Genomic DNA, 21,405 nt, shown 5'->3' with positions numbered 1-21,405 from the left:
AGTTATGTAAAAGAATTTGTAAGATGTATAGTGATTTTTTGATGTTGCTGTTGGCTAAGTTTTTAAAAGTAGGACATGTTCGTCTATTGGAAAGAGAACCAACTGTCTTACAGGAGAAATGCCAACTGGTGCTAAAGTAGCACCTGACCTTACTAATTTATAAAGTCTCACTTGGGTTTTTCAGAGCTAATTCACTTTTTTATGCAGTTACTGAAGTTGACTAATATTTCTGAAGTCAAATCTGCATTTCATTTGGCTACTTTTAGTCATCCATTTATACTCTGATACATATTTTAGCACATGCAGCATGGCTAAGATGATGGTGTTGATCTTTTCTCTACCATCAGCTCTACCTATGTGATTGAGAAAAACTGCTAATTGCTCTTGCCCATAGTTGTTTCTCCTAAATGAAGAGCATAGCCTAAAGAATCTCTAAGTCCTCCTTTGCGTTCCAGAAGTTTCTGAGTTTAATATTTTGTCTTTCAATTCAGGTGGATGGATGGAGGGTTTTTGGACCTTAATGGGGAAAGTATGGAAGCTGATGTGGATGAATTTTCCCGAGAAATTTTTAAGACACTGAAATTTTTCCAAATGAAGCAAAAGAAGGAATTACAAGAAAAAAGAAAGGCAGCAAAAAGGCGATCTCTAGGAGAAGAGAGACTTGAAGAAGAACCAAAGGAGAATCCTACTATTACTATGTGCACCACAGTAATGGAGCAGATAAAAGTTTTTAAGGTACGAACACATTTCATGACATTTTAGAAAGCCCTGGGAGGAGCTGTTCACATCATCCAGTGCTAATGAAGAGAAAGAGAAAGATTTGGAAGCAAATCCAGCTGAATCTGGAAAACTTGATCTATTACTAAATCCATGCTTCATCCTTTACTGATAAAGTCATTGAAATCAGTCCCTTCGTAGAACAATGCATGGCAAATAGCAAAGCCTAGAATGACTAGCCACAACCATATAGAGAGTAAAAAACTAGTGCAGACCAGTCAGCCTATCCAAGGGCAACATTGAAGGGTATCAATTAGTTGGGAAAGCTTTGAAGTCACACCACTTAGGTTTGTATCACAATTCCATGCTTGGTAGTGGCATACCTTGGACAAGCTATTTAGCCTCCCAGGCTTCAGTCATTTTCACAAGAGGATAATTGTTTTTGTGACAATGAATAAGGCCTCCAGCATCCCTAGGCAGCAGAGAAGTGCATGTTCAGAGTGCAAACTTGGATGGGATTTGGAGCATTGTTCCTGTCTTTGCCCAGTGATCTCAGAGATTCCATGAGCTGCCTGAAAAGTTTTTTTAAAGAAACCACTTAAAATAGTTTTCAATACTTAATATAACTGTGTGACTTATAAAATATAAAACGATAAATTTGAGGGGCACCTGTGTGCACCAGTTGGTTAAGCATCTGACTCTTGATCTCAGCATAGGTCTTGATCTCAGGGTTGTGAGTTCAAGCTCAGTATTGGGCTCCATGTTGGGTGTGGACCTACTTAAAATAAGAAAAGTTGTATCTGGAAGTCTCCTTCCCATGCTTCTCACCCATATAACTCAGGTTATCAATGTTATGACTTTCGTGTGTCTACTTCCAGAATTTGGGTACACATATAACAATGTGAATATATATTCTTATTCTTCCATCTTTCTACATAAAATATAGTATACTGTATGTATTATTTTCCCCCTTTGTTTTGAATACTTTATCTTTGAGAGTTTTCTCATCCTGTATTACCTTTTTCTCTCTCTCTTTTTTCTTTGGACCTATATAATATTATATATTGGTATTAGATTTCCTGTGTCTGTGAAGTTGTGACTGCAAGGTAAATTCCAGAGTAATAGTAAATGCCAGGTTAAAATCTGTGGTCAAATTACCTTACATAGGGGCTATACCTATTTAAAGTCTCATCACCCTCAACAAGAGAATATCCTCAAACTTGGGTTTTTGCTAATCCGCTAAGAGAATTTTCATTTTTCTTATTACATAAAGTGTTAAGCACATTTGTATATATTTAAGAATGTTTTGTATTTCTTTGTGAACTGTTGGGTCTTACCATTGTCTGTCTATTGAATTATTGGTTTTTTTCTTACTGATTTCTAGGATATAATATATATTAATCTTATTTATATTTCTATATTAATATTAATTATGTTAATATTTCTATGATGTATTAATTTCCTAGGACATTAAAACACACATATATTAAAACACATATATTATTATATGTAAAACATATATATTAGAAAGACTAAGCTTTGTCTATGATGTGTTTTGCAAATATTTGTTATTTGTTTTTTTGACTTTATCATGGCTCTTATCTTACAGAAGCCTTTTTTAAAGAGAGATTTTTAGGGTGCGTGGGTGGCTCAGTGGGTTAAAGCCTCTGCCTTCAGCTCAGGTCATGATCCCGGGTCCTGGGATCGAATCCCGCATCGGGCTCTCTGCTCAGCAGGGAGCCTGCTTCCTCCTCTTTCTCTGCTGGCCCCTCTGCCTCCTTGTGATTTCTGTCTGTCAAATAAATAAATAAATCTTTTTTTAAAAAAAAGATATTTATTGGGGCGCCTGGGTGGCTCAGTGGTTTGGGCTGCTGCCTTCGGCTCGGGTCATGATCTCAGGGTCCTGGGATCGAGCCCCGCATCGGGCTCCCTGCTCTGCAGGAAGCCTGCTTCCCTCTCTCTCTCTCTCTCTCTCTGCCTGCCTCTCTGCCTACTTGTGATCTCTGTCTGTCAAATAAATAAATAAAATCTTTAAAAAATATATTTATTTATTTATCATTTAATTTTATTTTGTTTGAGAGAGAGCATGAGCAAAGGGAGCATGAGCAAAAAACACAAGAGGAGGGAAAGGAAGAGAGAGAATCTCAGGTAGACTCCCTGCTGAGGACAGAGCCCTACTCAGGGCTCGATCTCACCACTCTGAGATAATGACCTGAACTGAAACTAAGTTGGATGTTTAACTAACTGAACCATCCAGGCGTATCCTTGCAGAAGCCTCTTTATGTTTTTATTTGAATTTAGATTTATTATTCCATAGTTAATGGGAAAGGAGGTTTTTATTTTATGTAGTTTTCATTATTTTTCCTTTTTTAAAAAAATTAAGTAATCCCTATGAACAACATAGGACTCGAACTCACCACTCTGAGATCAAGAGTCTCATGCCCCACCAACTGAGTCAGGTGCCCCCATTCTTTTCCTTTGTGTACTGAATTTTAAATTATAGCTAGAAATGCTTTCCTCATTCCAAGATAATGTTTTCTTCTAATATTTTCATAGTTTTTTATTTGTTAACATTTTATTGAGGATTCTTGAGGAGAGAGGACATTGATCTTAATTTTCTTGTAATGTCTTTGTCAGGTTTTGGTATTAGGATTATATTGACCTTATGAAACAAATGTTCTATCTTCTCTATTTTCTTTCTTTTTAAAAAAGTTTTATTCATTTGAGGGGTACTTGGGTGGCTCAGTGGGTTAAAGCCTCTGCCTTCAGCTCAGGTCGTGATCCTGGAGTCCTGGGATTGAGCCCCGCATCCGGCTCTCTGCGCAGCAGGGAGCCTGCTTCCCCTCTTTCTCTCTCTGCCTGCCTCTCTGCCTACTTGTAATCTCTGTCAAATAAATCTCTGTCAAATAAATAAATAAATAAATAATCTTTTTTAAAATAATAAATAATAAAAAAATAAAAATCTTTTTAAAAAAAGTTTTATTCATATGAGAGAGAGGGGTAGAGCAAGAGAGAGGGCACCTTAGCAGGGAGGGGGGCAGAGGGAGAGAAAGAAGCGGACTCTCTGTTGAGCAGGGAACCTGACTCGCGGCTGCATCCCAGGACCCTTGATCAACATGGAGCCTGCTTCCCTTCCTCTCTCTCTCTCTGCCCGCCTTTCTGCCTACTTGTGATCTCTGTCTGTCAAATAAATAAATAGAATTTTTTTAAAAACACAATTTTACTTATTTATTTGAGAGAGAGAGAGAGATAGAAGGCAAGCATGAGCAGGGGGAAGAGGGAGAAGCAGGCTCCCTGCTGACCCAAGCTGAAGGCAAATGCTTAACCAGATGAGCCACTTAGGTGCTCCAAGCCCTTAACTATTAAAAGTCACTCCCCATTTCCTCTTACTCCCAGAGCATGGCAACTACTAATCTACTTTGTGTCTCTTTGAATTTATCTACCCTAGACATTTCATATAAAGGAATCATTGTATATGGCCTTCAGGACTGGCTTTTTTCACTTAGCATATGTTTTCAAGTTCTTCAGTGTTGTAATATATATCATAGTTCATTCTTTTTTCTTGATGAATAATACTCTATTATATGGGTATATCACATTTCATTTATCCATTCATCACTTGATGGACGTTTACATTATTTTCACTTTTTAGGTCTTATGAATAATGCCACTAGAATATTCATGTACAAGTTTTTGTGTGGACATGTTTCACTTCTCTTGGGTATATACTTAGGAGTGGAATTGTGGGGTTACATGGTGATTCTGTGTTTAAATTTTTGAGGGACTGTCAAGCTATTTTCCGACTGAGCCACCCAGGCGTCCCTGTCAAGCTATTTTCCAAAGTGGCTGCACTATTTTACATTCCCATCAACGATGCATGGGGTTTCCAATTTGTCCACATCCTTGTGAACACTTTTTATTGTCTGTCTTTTTGAGCATAGCCATCCCAATGAGTATGAAGTGGTATCTCATTGTGGTTTTGATTTATATTTGCATAATGAGTAAAGATATTGATCATCTTTTCGTGTGCTTATTGATCATTTGTGTATTTCCTTTGCAGAAATATCTGCTTAAATCCTTTGTCCACTTTTAAATTGGGTTATTTTTCTCTTTATTAAATTGTGGGGGTTTTTTGTATATTGTAAATACCAGTCCTTTATGATTTAAAAATTTTTCTCCTGGGGCGCCTGGGTGGCTCAGTTGGTTAAGCATCAGACTCTTAATATCAGCTCAGTTTATGATCTCAGGGTTATGAGATTGAGCCCTGCGTCAGGCTGGGTATGGAGCTGGCTTAAGATTCTCTTTCTCAGGGCACCTGGGTGTCTCAGTGGGCTGAGACTCTGCCTTCAGCTCAGGTCATGGTCTTGGGTTCCTGGGATTGAGCCCCACATTGGACTCTGCTCGGCAGGGGGCCTGCTTCTCCCTATCTCTCTGCCTGCCTCTCTGTCTATTTGTGATCTCTGTCAAATAAATAAATAAAATCTTAAAAAAAAAAGATTCTCTTTCTCTCCCTGCCTGTCCTCTGCCATTTGCATCCAGGCACAGGTTCTCTTTCTCTCAAAATAAATAAATAAATAAATAAATAAATAAATAAATAAATAAAAATAAAAATTAAAGTTAAAAAAATATATATATATATAATTTTTTCCTCCCATTTATTCTGATGATGTGTTTTGAGGCACAAAAGTGTTAAATTCTGATGATGTCTCATTTATCTGTTTTTTTGTTGTTGTTTGTGCTTTTGGTGTCATATCTAAAAAGTGGTTGCCTAATCCATGAATAATTACTAAGGAAGACATGAAATCTCTTAGAGATTTTCATTTATTATATCTTTAAGAAAAATCTTTCCACCATCTTTTCCTTGGATAAGGACAACCCAGGAATGGGCTCTTTGTGGCTATGATATTGTTGTTCACAGCTCTTCTTGATAGATCTAATACAAATTTGGGGATAATGTTACTGTATGCTGAATATAGGTCAGTAACTCTTAGGTGTACCTGTCTTAGATAGTTATGCTGTGCATTTTTTACTTGTATCAGATTTTATTTGTCCCTGATACCTTTGGAATTTTTTGGAGAAATGGAACAATAATGCAGCATCAACATATTAAAATATGTTTTAAACCTTAAAAAAAAAAGGAAAAGCTGGGATTGCATTGAATCTTTAGATTGATTTGGCAAGTACTGCCATCTTAATGATATTAATTCTTCCAGTATCTGAGCATGAGGTATTTTTAAATTTATTTAGTCTTCTTCTTTTTTTTTTACTTTCTCTATTTTAAAATTATTTTTATTAATATATAATGTATTTTTTTTAGGGGTACAGGTCTGTAATTCATCAGTCTTACACAATTCACAGTACTCACCATAACATATACTCTCCCCAGTGTCCATCACCCAGCCACCCCATCCCTCCCACCCCCATCCCCTCCAGCAATCCTCAGTGTGTTTCCTGAGATTAAGAGTCTCTTATGGTTTGTCTCTGTCCCCAGTCCCATCTTGTTTCATCTTTCCCTCCCTTCCCCCGTGACTCCTTGCCCTGCCTCTCAAATTCTGCATATCAGTGAGATCATATGATAATTCTCTTTCTCTGATTGACTTATTTTGCTTAGCATAATACCCTATAGTTCCATCAATGTCATTGCAAATGGCAAGGTTTTATTTTTTATGGCTGCATAATATTCCATTATATATATATACAGTGCATCTTCTTTATCCATCCATTCATCTGTTGATGGACTTCTTTAATTTCTTTTAATAATCATTTGTAATTTTCAGTCTACAAGTGTTGCATTTCTTTTTTTTTCCCATTTTAATTTTTTATTTTTTTATAAACATATATTTTTATCCCCAGGGGTACAGGTCTGTGAATCACCAGGTTTACACACTTCACAGCACTCACCAAAGCACATACCCTCCCCAATGTCCATAATCCCACCCCCTTCTCCCAAACCCCCTCCCCCCAGCAACCCTCAGTTTCTTTTGTGAGATTAAGAGTCACTTATGGTTTGTCTCCCTCCCAATCCCATCTTGTTTCATTTATTCTTCTCCTACCCACTTAAGCCCCCATGTTGCATCACCACTTCCTCATATCAGGGAGATCATATGATAGTTGTCTTTCTCTGCTTGACTTATTTCACTAAGCATGTTACGCTCTAGTTCCATCCATGTTGTCGCAAATGGCAAGATTTCATTTCTTTTGATGGCTGCATAGTATTCCATTGTGTATATATACCACATCTTCTTGATCTACTCATCTGTTGATGGACATCTAGGTTCTTTCCATAGTTTGGCTATTGTGGACATTGCTGCTATAAACATTCGGGTGCACGTGCCCCTTTGGATCACTACGTTTGTATCTTTAGGGTAAATACCCAATAGTACAATTGCTGGGTCATAGGGCAGTTCTATTTTCAACATTTTGAGGAACCTCCATGCTGTTTTCCAGAGTGGCTGCACCAGCTTGCATTCCCACCAACAGTGTAGGAGGGTTCCCCTTTCTCCACATCCTCGCCAGCATCTGTCATTTCCTGACTTGTTCATTTTAGCCATTGTGACTGGTGTGAGGTGATATCTCATTGTGGTTTTGATTTGTATTTCCCTGATGCCGAGTGATATGGAGCACTTTTTCATGTGTCTGTTGGCCATCTGGATGTCTTCTTTGCAGAAATGTCTGTTCATGTCCTCTGCCCATTTCTTGATTGGATTATTTGTTCTTTGGGTGTTGAGTTTGCTAAGTTCTTTATAGATTCTGGACACTAGTCCTTTATCTGATATGCCGTTTGCAAATATCTTCTCCCATTCTGTCAGTTGTCTTTTGATTTTGTTAACTGTTTCCTTTGCTGTGCAAAAGCTTTTGATCTTGATGAAATCCCAATAGTTCATTTTTGCCCTTGCTTCCCTTGTCTTTGGCGTTGTTCCTAGGAAGATGTTGCTGCGGCTGAGGTCGAAGAGGTTGCTGCCTGTGTTCTCCTCAAGGATTTTGATGGATTCCTTTCGCACATTGAGGTCCTTCATCCATTTTGAGTCTATTTTTGTGTGTGGTGTAAGGAAATGGTCCAATTTCATTTTTCTGCATGTGGCTGTCCAATTTTCCCAGCACCATTTATTGAAGAGGCTGTCTTTTTTCCATTGGACATTCTTCCCTGCTTTGTCGAAGATTAGTTGACTGTAGAGTTGAGGGTCTATTTCTGGGCTCTCTACTCTGTTCCATTGATGTATGTGTCTGTTGTTGTGCCAGTACCATGCTGTCTTGATGATGACAGCTTTGTAATAGAGCTTGAAGTCCGGAATTGTGATGCCACCAACGTTGGCTTTCTTTTTCAATATTCCTTTGGCTATTCGAGGTCTTTTCTGGTTCCATATAAATTTTAGGATTATTTGTTCCATTTCTTTGAAAAAAATGGATGGTATTTTGATAGGAATTGCATTAAATGTGTAGATTGCTTTAGGTAGCATAGACATTTTCACAGTATTTGTTCTTCCAATCCAGGAGCATGGAACATTTTTCCATTTCTTTGTGTCTTCCTCAATTTCTTTCATGAGTACTTTATAGTTTTCTGAGTATAGATTCTGTGCCTCTTTGGTTAGGTTTATTCCTAGGTATCTTATGGTTTTGGGTGCAATTGTAAATGGGATTGACTCCTTAATTTCTCTTTCTTCTGTCTTGCTGTTGGTGTAGAGAAATGCAACTGATTTCTGTGCATTGATTTTATATCCTGACACTTTACTGAATTCCTTTACAAGTTCTAGCGTTTTGGAGTGGAGTCTTTTGGGTTTTCCACATATAGTATCATATCATCTGTGAAGAGTGATAATTTGACTTCTTCTTTGCTGATTTGGATGCCTTTAATTTCCTTTTGTTGTCTGATTGCTGAGGCTAGGACCTCTAGTACTATGTTGAATAGCAGTGGTGATAATGGACATCCCTGCCGTGTTCCTGACCTTAGCGGAAAAGCTTTCAGTTTTTCTCCATTGAGAATGATATTTGCGGTGGGTTTTTCATAGATGGCTTTGATGATATTGAGGTATGTCCCCTCTATCCCTACACTTTGAAGAGTTTTGATCGGGAACGGATGCTGTGCTTTGTCAAATGCTTTTTCAGCATCTATTGAGAGTATCATATGGTTCTTGTTCTTTCTTTTATTGATGTGTTGTATCACATTGACTGATTTGCGGATGTTGAACCAACCTTGCAGCCCTGGAATAAATCCCACTTGGTCGTGGTGAATAATCCTTTTAATGTACTGTTGAATCCTACTGGCTAGTATTTTGGTGAGAATTTTCGCATCTGTGTTCATCAAGGATATTGGTCTATAGCTCTCTTTTTTGATGGGATCCTTGTCTGGTTTGGGGATCAAGGTGATGCTGGCCTCATAAAATGAGTTTGGAAGTTTTCCTTCCATTTCTATTTTTTGGAACAGTTTCAGGAGAATAGGAATTAGTTCTTCTTTAAATGTTTGGTAGAATTCCCCCGGGAAGCCATCTGGCCCTGGGCTTTTGTTTGTTTGGAGATTTTTAATGACTGTTTCAATCTCCTTACTGGTTATGGGTCTGTTCAGGCTTTCTACTTCTTCCTGGTTCAGTTGTGGTAGTTTATATGTTTCTAGGAATGCATCCATTTCTTCCAGATTGTCAAATTTGTTGGCGTAGAGTTGCTCATAGTATGTTCTTATAATAGTTTGTATTTCTTTGGTGTTAGTTGTGATCTCTCGTCTTTCATTCATGATTTTATTTATTTGGGTCCTTTCTCTTTTCTTTTTGATAAGTCGGGCCAGGGGTTTATCAATTTTATTAATTCTTTCAAAGAACCAGCTCCTACTTTCGTTGATTTGCTCTATTGTCTTTTTGGTTTCTATTTCATTGATTTCTGCTCTGAACTTTATGATTTCTCTTCTCCTGCTTGGCTTAGGGTTTCTTTCTTGTTCTTTCTCCAGTTCCTTTAGGTGTAGGGTTAGGTTGTGTACCTGAGACTTTTCTTGTTTCTTGAGAAAGGCTTGTACCGCTATATATTTTCCTCTCAGGACTGCCTTTGTTGTGTCCCACAGATTTTGAACCGTTGTATTTTCATTGTCATTTGTTTCCATGATTTTTTTCAATTCTTCTTTAATTTCCCAGTTGACCCATTCATTCTTTAGAAGGATGCTGTTTAGTCTCCATGTATTTGGGTTCTTTTCAAACTTCCTTTTGTGGCTGAGTTCTAGCTTTAGAGCATTGTGGTCTGAAAATATGCAGGGAATGATCCCAATCTTTTGATACCAGTTGAGTCCTGATTTAGGACCAAGGATGTGATCTATTCTGGAGAATGTTCCATGTGCACTAGAGAAGAATGTGTATTCTGTTGCTTTGGGATGAAATGTTCTGAATATATCTGTGATGTCCATCTGGTCCAGTGTGTCGTTTAAGGCCTTTATTTCCTTGCTGATCTTTTGCTTGGATGATCTGTCCATTTCAGTGAGGGGAGTGTTAAAGTCCCCTACTATTATTGTATTATTGTTGATGTGTTTCTTTGATTTTGTTATTAATTGGTTTATATAGTTGGCTGCTCCCACGTTGGGGGCATAGATATTTAAAATTGTTAAATCTTCTTGTTGGACAGACCCTTTGAGTATGATATAGTGTCCTTCCTCATCTCTTATAGTCTTTGGCTTAAAACCTAATTGATCTGATATAAGGATTGCCACTCCTGCTTTCTTCTGATGTCCATTAGCATGGTAAATTCTTTTCCACCCCCTCACTTTAAATCTGGAGGTGTCTTCGGGCTTAAAATGAGTTTCTTGGAGGCAACATATAGATGGGTTTTGTTTTTTTATCCATTCTCATACCCTGTGTCTTTTGACAGGGGCATTTAGCCCATTAACATTCAGGGTAACTATTGAGAGATATGAATTTAGTGCCATTGTATTGCCTGTAAGGTGACTGTTACTGTATATGGTCTCTGTTCCTTTCTGATATACCACTTGTAGGCTCTCTCTTTGCTTAGAGGACCCCTTTCAATATTTCCTGTAGAGCTGGTTTGGTGTTTGCAAATTATTTCAGTTTTTGTTTGTCCTGGAAGCTTTTAATCTCTCCTTCTATTTTCAATGATAGCCTAGCTGGATATAGTATTCTTGGCTACATGTTTTTCTCGTTTAGTGCTCTGAAAATATCATGCCAGCTCTTTCTGGCCTGCCAGATCTCTGTGGATAAGTCAGCTGCCAATCTAATATTTTTACCATTGTATGTTACAGACTTCTTTTCCCGGGCTGCTTTCAGGATTTTCTCTTTGTCACTGAGACTTGTAAATTTTACTATTAGGTGACGGGGTGTGGGCCTATTCTTATTGATTTTGAGGGGCGTTCTCTGAACCTCCTGAATTTTGATGCTCGTTCCCTTTGCCATATTGGGGAAATTCTCCCCAATAATTCTCTCCAGTATACCTTCTGCTCCCCTCTCTCTTTCTTCTTCTTCTGGAATCCCAATTATTCTAATGTTGTTTCGTCTTATGGTGTCACTTATCTCTCGAATTCTCCCCTCGTGGTCCAGTAGCTGTTTGTCCCTCTTTTGCTCAGCTTCTTTATTCTCTGTCATTTGGTCTTCTATATCACTAATTCTTTCTTCTGCCTCATTTATCCTAGCAGTGAGAGCCTCCATTTTTGATTGCACCTCATTAATAGCTTTTTTGATTTCAACTTGGTTAGATTTTAGTTCTTTTATTTCTCCAGAAAGAGCTTTTATATCTCTCGAGAGGGTTTCTCTAATATCTTCCATGCCTTTTTCGAGCCCGGCTAGAACCTTGAGAATTGTCATTCTGAACTCTAGATCTGACATATTACCAATGTCTGTATTGATTAGGTCCCTAGCCTTCGGTATTGCCTCTTGTTCTTTTTTTTGTGTTGAATTTTTCCGTCTTGTCATTTTGTCCAGATAAGAGTATATGAAGGAGCAAGTAAAATACTAAAAGGGTGGCAACAACCCCAGGAAAATATGCTTTAACCAAATTAGAAGAGATCCCAAATCGTGAGGGGGGAGAAAGGGGATAAAAAGAGGTTCAAAAAGGAAGAAAGAAAAAAAAAAGAAAAAGAAAAAAAAAGAAAAGAAAAGAATTAAAAAAAGAAAACAAATAAGAAAAATATAAAAAAGAAAAAATATATATATTGGATAAACTAGTTAAAAAACGTTAAAAAAGAAAAAGGTAAAAGTTAAAAAAAAATTTAGCAGAAGGCGAGAAAAAAAACAAAAAATGAAAAAGAAAAAAACTAAATTAACTGCAAGACTAAAAAAAATCACAGGGAAAAAGCCATGAGTTCCGTGCTTTGCTTTCTCCTCCTCTGAAATTCTGCTGCTCTCCTTGGTATTGAAACCGCACTCCTTGGTAGGTGAACTTGGTCTTGGCTGGATTTCTTGTTGATCTTCTGGGGGAGGGGCCTGGTGTAGTGATTCTCAAGTGTCTTTGCCCCAGGCGGAATTGCACTGCCCTTACCCGGGCTGGGGTGAGTAATCCTCTCGGGTTTGCTTTCAGGAGCTTTTGTTCCCTGAGCGCTTTCCGTAGAGTTCCGGAGGACGGGAATACAAATGGCGGCCTCCTGGTCTCCGGCCCGGAGGAGCTGAGAGCCCAGGGCCCCACTCCTCAGTGCGCCCTCAGAGAACAGCGCCCAGTTACTCCCGTCTGCCTGACCTCCGGCCGCGCTCCGAGCTCACCGAGCCTGCGACCGGTTCAAGATAACACCGAGCTGTGAGCTTACTGTCGGCTCTGTCTCTGTAGCCGGCTTTCCCGTTCCAATACCCGCAAGCTCTGCAACACTCAGACACCCCCGATCCTTCTGTCACCCTGCGGGACCTGAGGCCACGCTGACCCCGTGTGGGCTTCACCCCGGTTTAGCCTCTGGAGCGATGTCCCTCAGCGGAACAGACTTTTAAAAGTCCTGATTTTGTGCGCCATTGCTCCGCCGCTTGCCGGGAGCCGGCCCCTCCCCCCGGGGTCTATCTTCCCGTTGCTTTGGATTCACTTCTCCTCCGGTCCTACCTTTCAGAAAGTGGTTGTTTTTCTGTTTCCAGAATTGCTGTTCTTCTCTTCGATCTTCAAGCTGCAATCTGAGGTTGTTTTCTTTGTCTCTGTGAGCTACAGCCTGTTTTCTTCCCCTTCATCACTCTTTCCTCATCTGCCTCTGTTTGAATCACTCTTCTTTGCAAAATGCTTGAGCAGGATGGATGGCGGCAGCTGGTTGATGTCTCTGCATTTCTTTTATTAGACTTACTCCTATTTTATCTTTTTTTACAAGATTTTATTTATTTATTTATTTGTCAGAGAGAGAGAGAGAGAGCAAGCACACCCAAGCAGGCAGAGTGGCAGGCAGAGGTAGAGAGAGAAGTAGGCTCCCTACTGAGCAAGGAGCCCAAGGAGGGACTCAATTCCAGGACCCTGGGATCATGACCTGAGCCAAAGGCAGTGGCTTAACCAACTGAGCCACCCAGGCATCCCTATTTTATATTTCTTGATGCTATCATATATGAGATTTTTTTCCCTCTACTTTCAGTTTTGGGTTTTTATTGCTAGTTTATAGAAGTACAATTGATTTTTATATGTTGGTCTTGTATCCTGCAACCTTGCTGAATTCATTTATTAGTTTTAATGGTTTTAAAATGAATTCCATAGTGGAGCACCTGACTGGCTCAAGCGGTGGAGCATGCAACTCCTGATGTCAGGGTTGTAAGTTCGAGCCCCACTTGGGTGTCCAGATTACTTAAAAATAAAATTAAGGGACACCTTGGTGGCTCAGTTAGTTAAGTGGGTGCCTTCCGCTCATGTCATGATCCCAGGGTCCTGGGATAGAGTCCTGCATTGGGCTCCTTGCTTAGTGGGGAGCCTGCTTCTACCTCTGCCTGCTGCTCCCTCCTTGTTCTCTCTCTCTGACAAATAAATAAGTAAAATATAAAAATAAAATAAAATTTTAAAAACTGAATTCCTTAGAATTTTCTATATACAGCATCACGTAACCTGTAAATAGAGCTAGTTTTATGTTTTTCTTTTCAATCTAAATGTCTTTTTACAATTTTTTTTCATATAATTAGTGGCTTGGATATTGACATTAGTTAGAGTCTTCTAGTTCAATATTTTTGTTGTACAGGTCACATGAATTGACTTTTGTCCTTCAGAGAGAACACAATGTAGCAAGAGAAGTGACTGTAAACAACTGGTAATAGGAGGCAGAATGAGAAATTCATGGGTAGAGGATAGCAGTATCCTTTGAAAGAAAAGGGCATGGAGCAATTAATTTTGTCATTTGGAAAACAGATAAGGCTTTACTAAGGAGGTGACCAGAAGTATAAGTATGATTTTGTTGGGCTTGGACCAGGAAAAGATAAGTGTTCTTTCTCTGTCTCTCTTTGTTAATACATTTTTTTATCTAATAGTTGAAGAATATATGTTACATATTTGTAAGCTATGAAGAAAATGAACATGCATGAATCCTTCCCTATATTTTAAAATCGAAAGATTATCAATACTCCTGCTTCTCTCTATGTAATCCTTCCCTATCTTAAACCGTTTAACCCCCTTGAAGATAAGTATGTCATAAATTGTAATTCTCTTTTTTTGTTTGCTCACATTTATATGTAACAATTTATACAAATATATCATCTATTTGTAGTCTTACATGACTTGATTTTTTTCACTCCGCCTTATGTTTCTAAAACTCATCCTTTATTTTCACTTCTTAGTTACCTAATTAGTTACATTATTTAGTTACTTAATTCATTGATTTTCCTACTTGTAGTCTTATGAACAAAAATCCCTCAAAGTACTTACATTTCATGTTTCTTCTTCTGTGAAATGTCTATTTATGCCCTTTGACTCTTTTGTCACTTTTGTTTTAGTGGTTGTTTCTGAGTTTTTATTGTTAGTTTATGGAATTTTTTATAAAATATTCTAAGTAATAATCCTTTGTCACTTATATGATAATGAATCTATCTTTATCATGGTATTTAGATTTTCTTTAACATCTTTTAATAAAGTTATATGGTTTCTCCAAAATAGCTTTGCACAGTTTTTACATAATTTATTCCTAGATAGGAGCACCTGGCTGGCTCAGTTGGAAAAGCATGTGACTCTTGATCTTAGGGTTGTGGGTGTGAACCACAAGTTGGGTGTAGAGATTACTAAAAAATATATAAATAAACTTAAAAAAAGTTATATTTTATTTATTTATTTGACAGAGTGAGATCACAAGTAGGCAGTGAGGCAAATGGAGGGAGGAGGGAAGCAGGCTCCCTGCTGAGCAGAGAGCCCAATGCAGGGCTTGATTACAGGACCCTGAGAATGACTCAAAGGCAGAGGCTTAACCCACTGAGCCACCCAGGTGCCCCTAAACTTTAAAATATTAAACAAAATTTATCCCTAGGTACTTTATTTTATTGTTGTTATGGTAAATTGGTCTTTTTTGTTAATTATATATAGTAATGGCTTATATACAGTATTTTTAAAAAATTTTCCTTATATTAATTTAATATCCAGTCATTGTACATAGACAATAATCTGTGAACAATGTCAGGTTTTTTTTTCCCATTATACCCCCTAGGTCCATCCATGTTGCAAATATATGATCTTATTCTTTTTTTTTTTTCAGAGAGAGAGTATACACACTTGCATGAGTTGGGGGGGAGGGACGGAGGGAGAAGAAGAGAGAGAGAACCCTAAGCATGCTCCATGCCCAGCACAAAGTGTGCTTTGGGGTTCTATCTGAAAACCTTGAGATCATGGCCTGACCCAAAATCAAGAGTTGGAGGCTTAACTGACTGAGCCACCCAGGGGCCCTGATCCCATTCTTTTTTATGGCTGAATAATATTCCATTGTATGTATACCACATCCTCTTTCATTCATCAGTTGAATAGACACTTAGATTGTTTCCACGTCTTGGCTATTGTAAATAATACTGAAGTAAACATGGTGTGCATATATCTTTTTGAATTCATATTTTTGTTTTCTTTGGGTAGTTTTGCTTTTTAAAATTTCTCTTCCCCGTAACTTTTATTTGCTTATATTACTTCACTGGCTTGGAGACTCAATAGAGTGTTCATTAGAAGTAGTAATAATAGGTATGTTTATCTTGTTCTTGATTTTAAAGAAAATTAAGGAGGGCATGAGTTGTAATGAGCACTGGGTGTTATATACAACTAATGAATCATTGAACACTACATCAAAAACTAATGATTTACAATATTTTGGCTAATTGAACATAATAATAAAAAGAACTTTAAAAAATAAAGAAAATGTTCTAATGTCAGTATCAAGAATGATAAACTAGGTATTTTCACTTGGTAGTTAATTTTCACTTCTAAACAAAAGTTACATTTTGGCATTTTGGTGCAGACTTTTTCCCCTTTTATGTTATGTGTGTATATGTGTGTATTTATAACTATATATTATGTTACATATTTCTACATATAATATATAGAACAATTTGTGTTTCTATAATAATACCACAGTTTTAATTAACATAGTCTAATCATATAGTTTGATATCAGATAGATTATTTACCCCTCTCCTTTTTTGCTCTTAAAATTTTCTAGGCTATTTCTAAATGTTTATTTATGCAGGTGAACTTTAGAATCATTTTGTTAGTTTCCCTTCTCTAAAATCTAATCAGGATTTTGACTGGACTCATCAAATATGTCAAATAATTTCAAGAACTGTAACCTTTACACTAATGAGGCTTTATCTATAAAATCTATGTGTGCATGGCAGTCAAAAAGAGAGACTCATTATTGTTTATATTTTCACCTTTAGGATTATATCCCTACTGTCTCTATCCTGTGCAACCCAGGAATGAGACCTCGTCACTGGAAGCAGATATCAGAAATTGTAGGCTATGACTTGACTCCAGACTCTGGAACTACTCTGAGAAAAATTTTAAAATTAAACCTTACACCATACTTGGAAAAATTTGAAGTGATAAGTGCAGGTGCAAGCAAGGTAAATATGAAGATCAACCGAAAATCATTTATTTGAAAGGTCATTTATGTGATGAGTTTGTTAATCAAATGATCATAGTTTTTGCTGGGGTTGAGTGTATAGTACTGGATAGTAGTGGGAGGAGATGAAGGAACACAATGGGAGACCACTCTTTTTTCCCCCCATGAAGTGTACACTTTTATACTACTTCTTCGTAGGAAATCCAGACTAGAAATGTCTCCTTTGGCTTTTTAATGTGTGTGTTTGTCATGTGATGTGTATGTATTCTAGTAGAACAAGTATGGCCTTCTAGGGTTCTTGAAATATACAGGAAGTATCTTCAGACTATAGCTTATAGAAAGGCTACTTCACAGAAAGTTCAACACGTATTTTAGTCTAGTGTCTACCTAATAAAGATTTTATTTATTTACTTGAAAGACTGAGATCACAAGTAGGAAGAGAAGCAGGCAGAGAAAGAGGAGGGGAAGGAGGCTCCCCGCCGAGCAGAGAGCCCGACCTGAGCCGAAGGCAGAGCCTTTAACCCACTGAGCCACCCAGGCGCCCCAGTGTCTACTTTAATACTGACAGTAGTAGTTTTCTTCAAGTGAATTTTTCTTAAATTACACTATTTTTCTTAGGAATCTTTAAACTGTTTGAGAAATCTTTTTAACCTAAAGAGAGTTATAGTGTCTTTTTTTTTTTTAAAGATTTTATTTATTTATTTGACAGAGAGAGATCACAAGTAGGCAGAGAGGCAGGCAGAGAGAGAGAGGAGGAAGCAGGCTCCCCGCTGAGCAGAGAGCCCGATGCGGGACTCGATCCCAGGACCCTGAGATCATGACCTGAGCTGAAGGCAGCGGCTTAACCCACTGAGCCACCCAGGCGCCCAGTAGTGTCTTATACTAAGAAAATGACCATGTAATTCATCCAGTGCTTACTGAATTTACCAGGGCAAGTTGATACAGTATATAAGACTTTTCTTTGCCATCCCCTTCTTTCTCCTTTTCTCCCTTTTAGGAATTTTCATTAGAGAAAGCCCTGCATACAATGATGGGAACCTGGGATGACATTGCTTTTCACATAAGTCCATATCGTGATACTGGAGTTTCTATTCTTTCTTCAGTAGATGAGATTCAGGCTCTCCTTGATGATCAAATTATAAAAACTCAGACAATGAGAGGCTCACCTTTCATCAAACCATTTGAAAAAGAGATCAAGGTATGCTAAATATGATAACTTCTGGTCATTTATAAAAATTGTTACCTTATTATGTATGTATTCTTGTGGGAATAAGCTTGTTGGATAAATTTGGTGACATACAGGAACAGATATTTAAAATTAATGTGAAGCCTTATAGAACAGATCTGAGACATTAACTCTAATAATTTTGAAAACAAATTTTTTATTAGAAAAAAACTTGGAGGGGCACATATTGTATGGAGTACTGGGTGTGATGCATAAACAATGAATCTTGGAACACTGAAAAAGTAAAATAAAGTAAAAAAAACCCACAAAACTTCCCCAATGACAGTGATAGACTTGGAAGGAAAAGAGTTGGTACTACTGATTCTAACTTTAGATAGTATAGACACTGTTTCATTCTTGTAACTAAGTTCTATATACTATACTTTAGCTATATTTGTAAACAACAAGCTTGAGAGTCCTTTAGAATAATTAATGAATTATGGTACACTTGATATCAAAACAAATTATATTTGAGGCTATAAGATTATTTCATATTCTTATAATTGATATAGGTAAATACAGAAAGCAAACACAAATTATAATAATAGCATCATGGCTAGTATCAAAATTCTAACTGGGACCTATATAAAATGGGGGAAAAGACAGACAACAAATGGATGCTTCCCTTGATATTTATAGCCCCTACTCTAGAAGCTTTACATTTATTAAACCATCTAACCCCCATAACAGGTGTTCAAGATGGGCAATGTTTTCTGTACTCAGAGATAAGGACCAAGCCATAGGAAGATAGGTAATTTACCCACATTTACCCAGGTAATAATTGACAATACTAGGATTCAAACTGAGGTAGTCTGGTTTTAATTTGAACATAAATAGTTCTCCATAGAAGACCTTGGCTCTCAGTAATTTGGAGAAGATGGAGTAGTGTTCTTTCAAAAGGACCTAATGCTACACATTTTCCCATAAACCAAGCTGGTTTGCTTCTTCTGATAAGATATTATGTCTTCTGTAGAATTTTCTTATTTAACAAGAGAGAATTTATGAAAAAATTTAAAAGCTCTAAGAGCCTTTAAAACAATGAAAACAAGAGACCTAATTTCTTGACACATAGAATATAGGCCATATATTTAAGAAGAAAAGAAATCTATAATGATCTTCAGCTAGTGAAATATCTTGTCAATTCTAGAAGACCTATGAGACTAAGGGGACCTGTTTCCTTGTCCCTCCCCCTGGCCCCCTCAAAGTTGTGTTAATGTAGAGTCGGATTTCCCAACCTGGTACTAATAACATGTTGCGCTCAATAATTCTTTGTCGTGGGGGCTGTCTTGTACATGTTAGGAAGTTTGGTGATGTTCCTGGCCTCTACCCATGAGATATTAGTAGTACCTTCACCCCTCAGTTGTGACAAATTAAAATATCTCCACACATTGTCAAATGTCCCTTGGCGTGGAAGGCAAAATAGCCCCTGGGTTGATAAGCACTGTTGTACAGCAGGACTTTTCTGGATGATTTTCAGGCTTGGATTCATTCCCTAAAGATAAAGAAATTGGTCTAGATAACTATAGTCATTTCCTATGGTGAGTTCCAATGACTTAGGAAAACCTGGGACTTCCTAGAGTTTTTCTAAATCCATGTGATCCCCATAAATGACCTTGAGCTGTTCGGCATTGATTTAAAAATAACAGTAAATTTTAAGTAAATATTCCATGCTGTAATTTTTTTTAAAAGATTTTATTTATTTATTTGTCAGAGAGAGAGCAAGCATAGGCAGGGGGAGTAGCAGGCAGAGGGAGGAACAGGCTCCCAGCTGATCAAGGAGCCTGATGTGGAACTTGATCCCAGGACCCCAGGATCATGACTTGGGCCGAAGGCAGACACTTAACTGACTGAGCCATCCAGGTGTTCCTCCTTGTTGTAATTTATGGCTTTTCTTTAATAATTGGAATTTAGTATGGTGTGCTTTCATTAAGGCCTGGGAGGACCGCTTGATTCGAATACAAGAAACGATTGATGAATGGTTAAAAGTACAAGCTCACTGGCTGTACTTGGAGCCCATATTTTGTTCTGAGGATATCATGCAACAGATGCCAGAAGAAGGGCGTCAGTTTCAGACAGTAGACAGACATTGGAGAGATATCATGAAGTTCTGTGCAAAAGATCCAAAGGTGAAGTCTTTATTTTCTCTTACAAATAAAGGGAACCTTTAACTGTGGTTATTCAAAAGCATCTGACTCTTTTTTTCTGATTACAAAAGCAAAACCTGCTCATTGTATACAAACTTGAAAGTTCAGAAAAATAGAAGAAAGTGCAAAGCATTAAGATAATTTTACTTTTCAGTTCATACAATACACTACTTATAACTCTAATGGTGCAGCTGCCTTAAATGCACATTTAACTCATTTGACTGCGATAGACACTCACAGCTATTCTTCTCTTGTAAAATAAACTAAAATAAGAAGAGGAAGGGGATGGACAGAGAGAAAGAGAAAGGGAGGAAGAATGAATATAGGTGATTCACTTGACATTCTACTCAATGACTTTATATGCTTGGGAGCAATAGGAATATAGGATCTGCTGTTCTCTCAGTTGACCTCACTTGCTATGTGTCTCTCCTAGTGAGTATAGCACCTTGTCAAGTGTGTTCTCATGTTGAAAGACAGACTATGTATTTTTCATACACAAAGTACTCATAGTTGAAAGATATATATTCACTTTTTAAATCTGGGTTTCAACCTAAAATGTAACAATTTATTTCAATGCTGGATGAAAATTAGCCATGCTGGACTTAGTGAGAGTCAATAATATGCTCAAACTATGAGTTCCAAGGATTTTGCCTTACACAGTGATCTTAGAACCTTTGTGAAACACGATTTCTGGTAGATCAGAAGTCAGCAACTTTTTTCTGCGAAGGAGCAGACAGTAAATATTTTAGACTTTGTGGGACATACAGTCTTTTTGCAACTACTCAACTCTGCCACTGTTGTGGGGAGAAAGCAGCCAGAGACAGTATGTTACTAAACGGATGTGTCTGTGGTATAATAAAACTTTCTGGACAGTGACATTTTATGTGCCATGAAATGTGATTTTTCTTTTCATTTTTCATCCTTTTAAAAGTGTAAAAATTCTTAGCTCATTGGTCTGGCAGCAGAGTGCATTCATCTATCAAAACATCAAGTTGTACACCTTAAATAAATACAATTTTTATTTGTCAATTGTAACTTATAAAGCTGAAAAAAAAAAAGACTAGCAGCAAGTCGGATTTAACCTGTGGGATATAGTTCACCAACTTATACTGTAGATTGTTCACAGTTGACAGCTGTAAATGTGAAAATTAAACCACACACCAATCTAATGGACTTTTCCCACATCATTCAGAAGAATATATGAGAAATGAAATATGCATGACAATTATAACTTCTCATTTGTAACTTGCATCCTTGGTTAAGACTATTTCTGATTTATTGAATTATAATAACTTTAAATGACAAAATATTTTACAACAATTTTCATAAGCCTTTCGACATTTCAACATTTTTGACATATACAATAGACTA

General features: G+C 37.4%; 1 protein-coding gene across 8 annotated transcripts in view; it reads left to right on the top strand.

Annotated features, from left to right (window-relative positions):
• DNAH12 (dynein axonemal heavy chain 12) overlaps positions 1 to 21,405 on the top strand; it is a 230,699-nt gene that overhangs the window by 54,567 nt on the left and 154,727 nt on the right. For all 8 annotated transcript variants that reach the window (XM_032323076.1, XM_032323075.1, XM_032323060.1 and 5 more), the window contains 4 exons: positions 492 to 735; positions 16,481 to 16,666; positions 17,663 to 17,863; positions 19,822 to 20,016. In XM_032323076.1, coding sequence (XP_032178967.1) covers positions 492 to 735; positions 16,481 to 16,666; positions 17,663 to 17,863; positions 19,822 to 20,016 — 826 coding nt within the window. The remainder of the gene's footprint in view (positions 1 to 491; positions 736 to 16,480; positions 16,667 to 17,662; positions 17,864 to 19,821; positions 20,017 to 21,405) is intronic.

Source organism: Mustela erminea, chromosome 1 (assembly GCF_009829155.1).
Source record: "Mustela erminea isolate mMusErm1 chromosome 1, mMusErm1.Pri, whole genome shotgun sequence".
Taxonomy (NCBI): Eukaryota; Metazoa; Chordata; class Mammalia; order Carnivora; family Mustelidae; genus Mustela; species Mustela erminea.
This window is presented reverse-complemented; position numbering and strand designations above follow the sequence as displayed.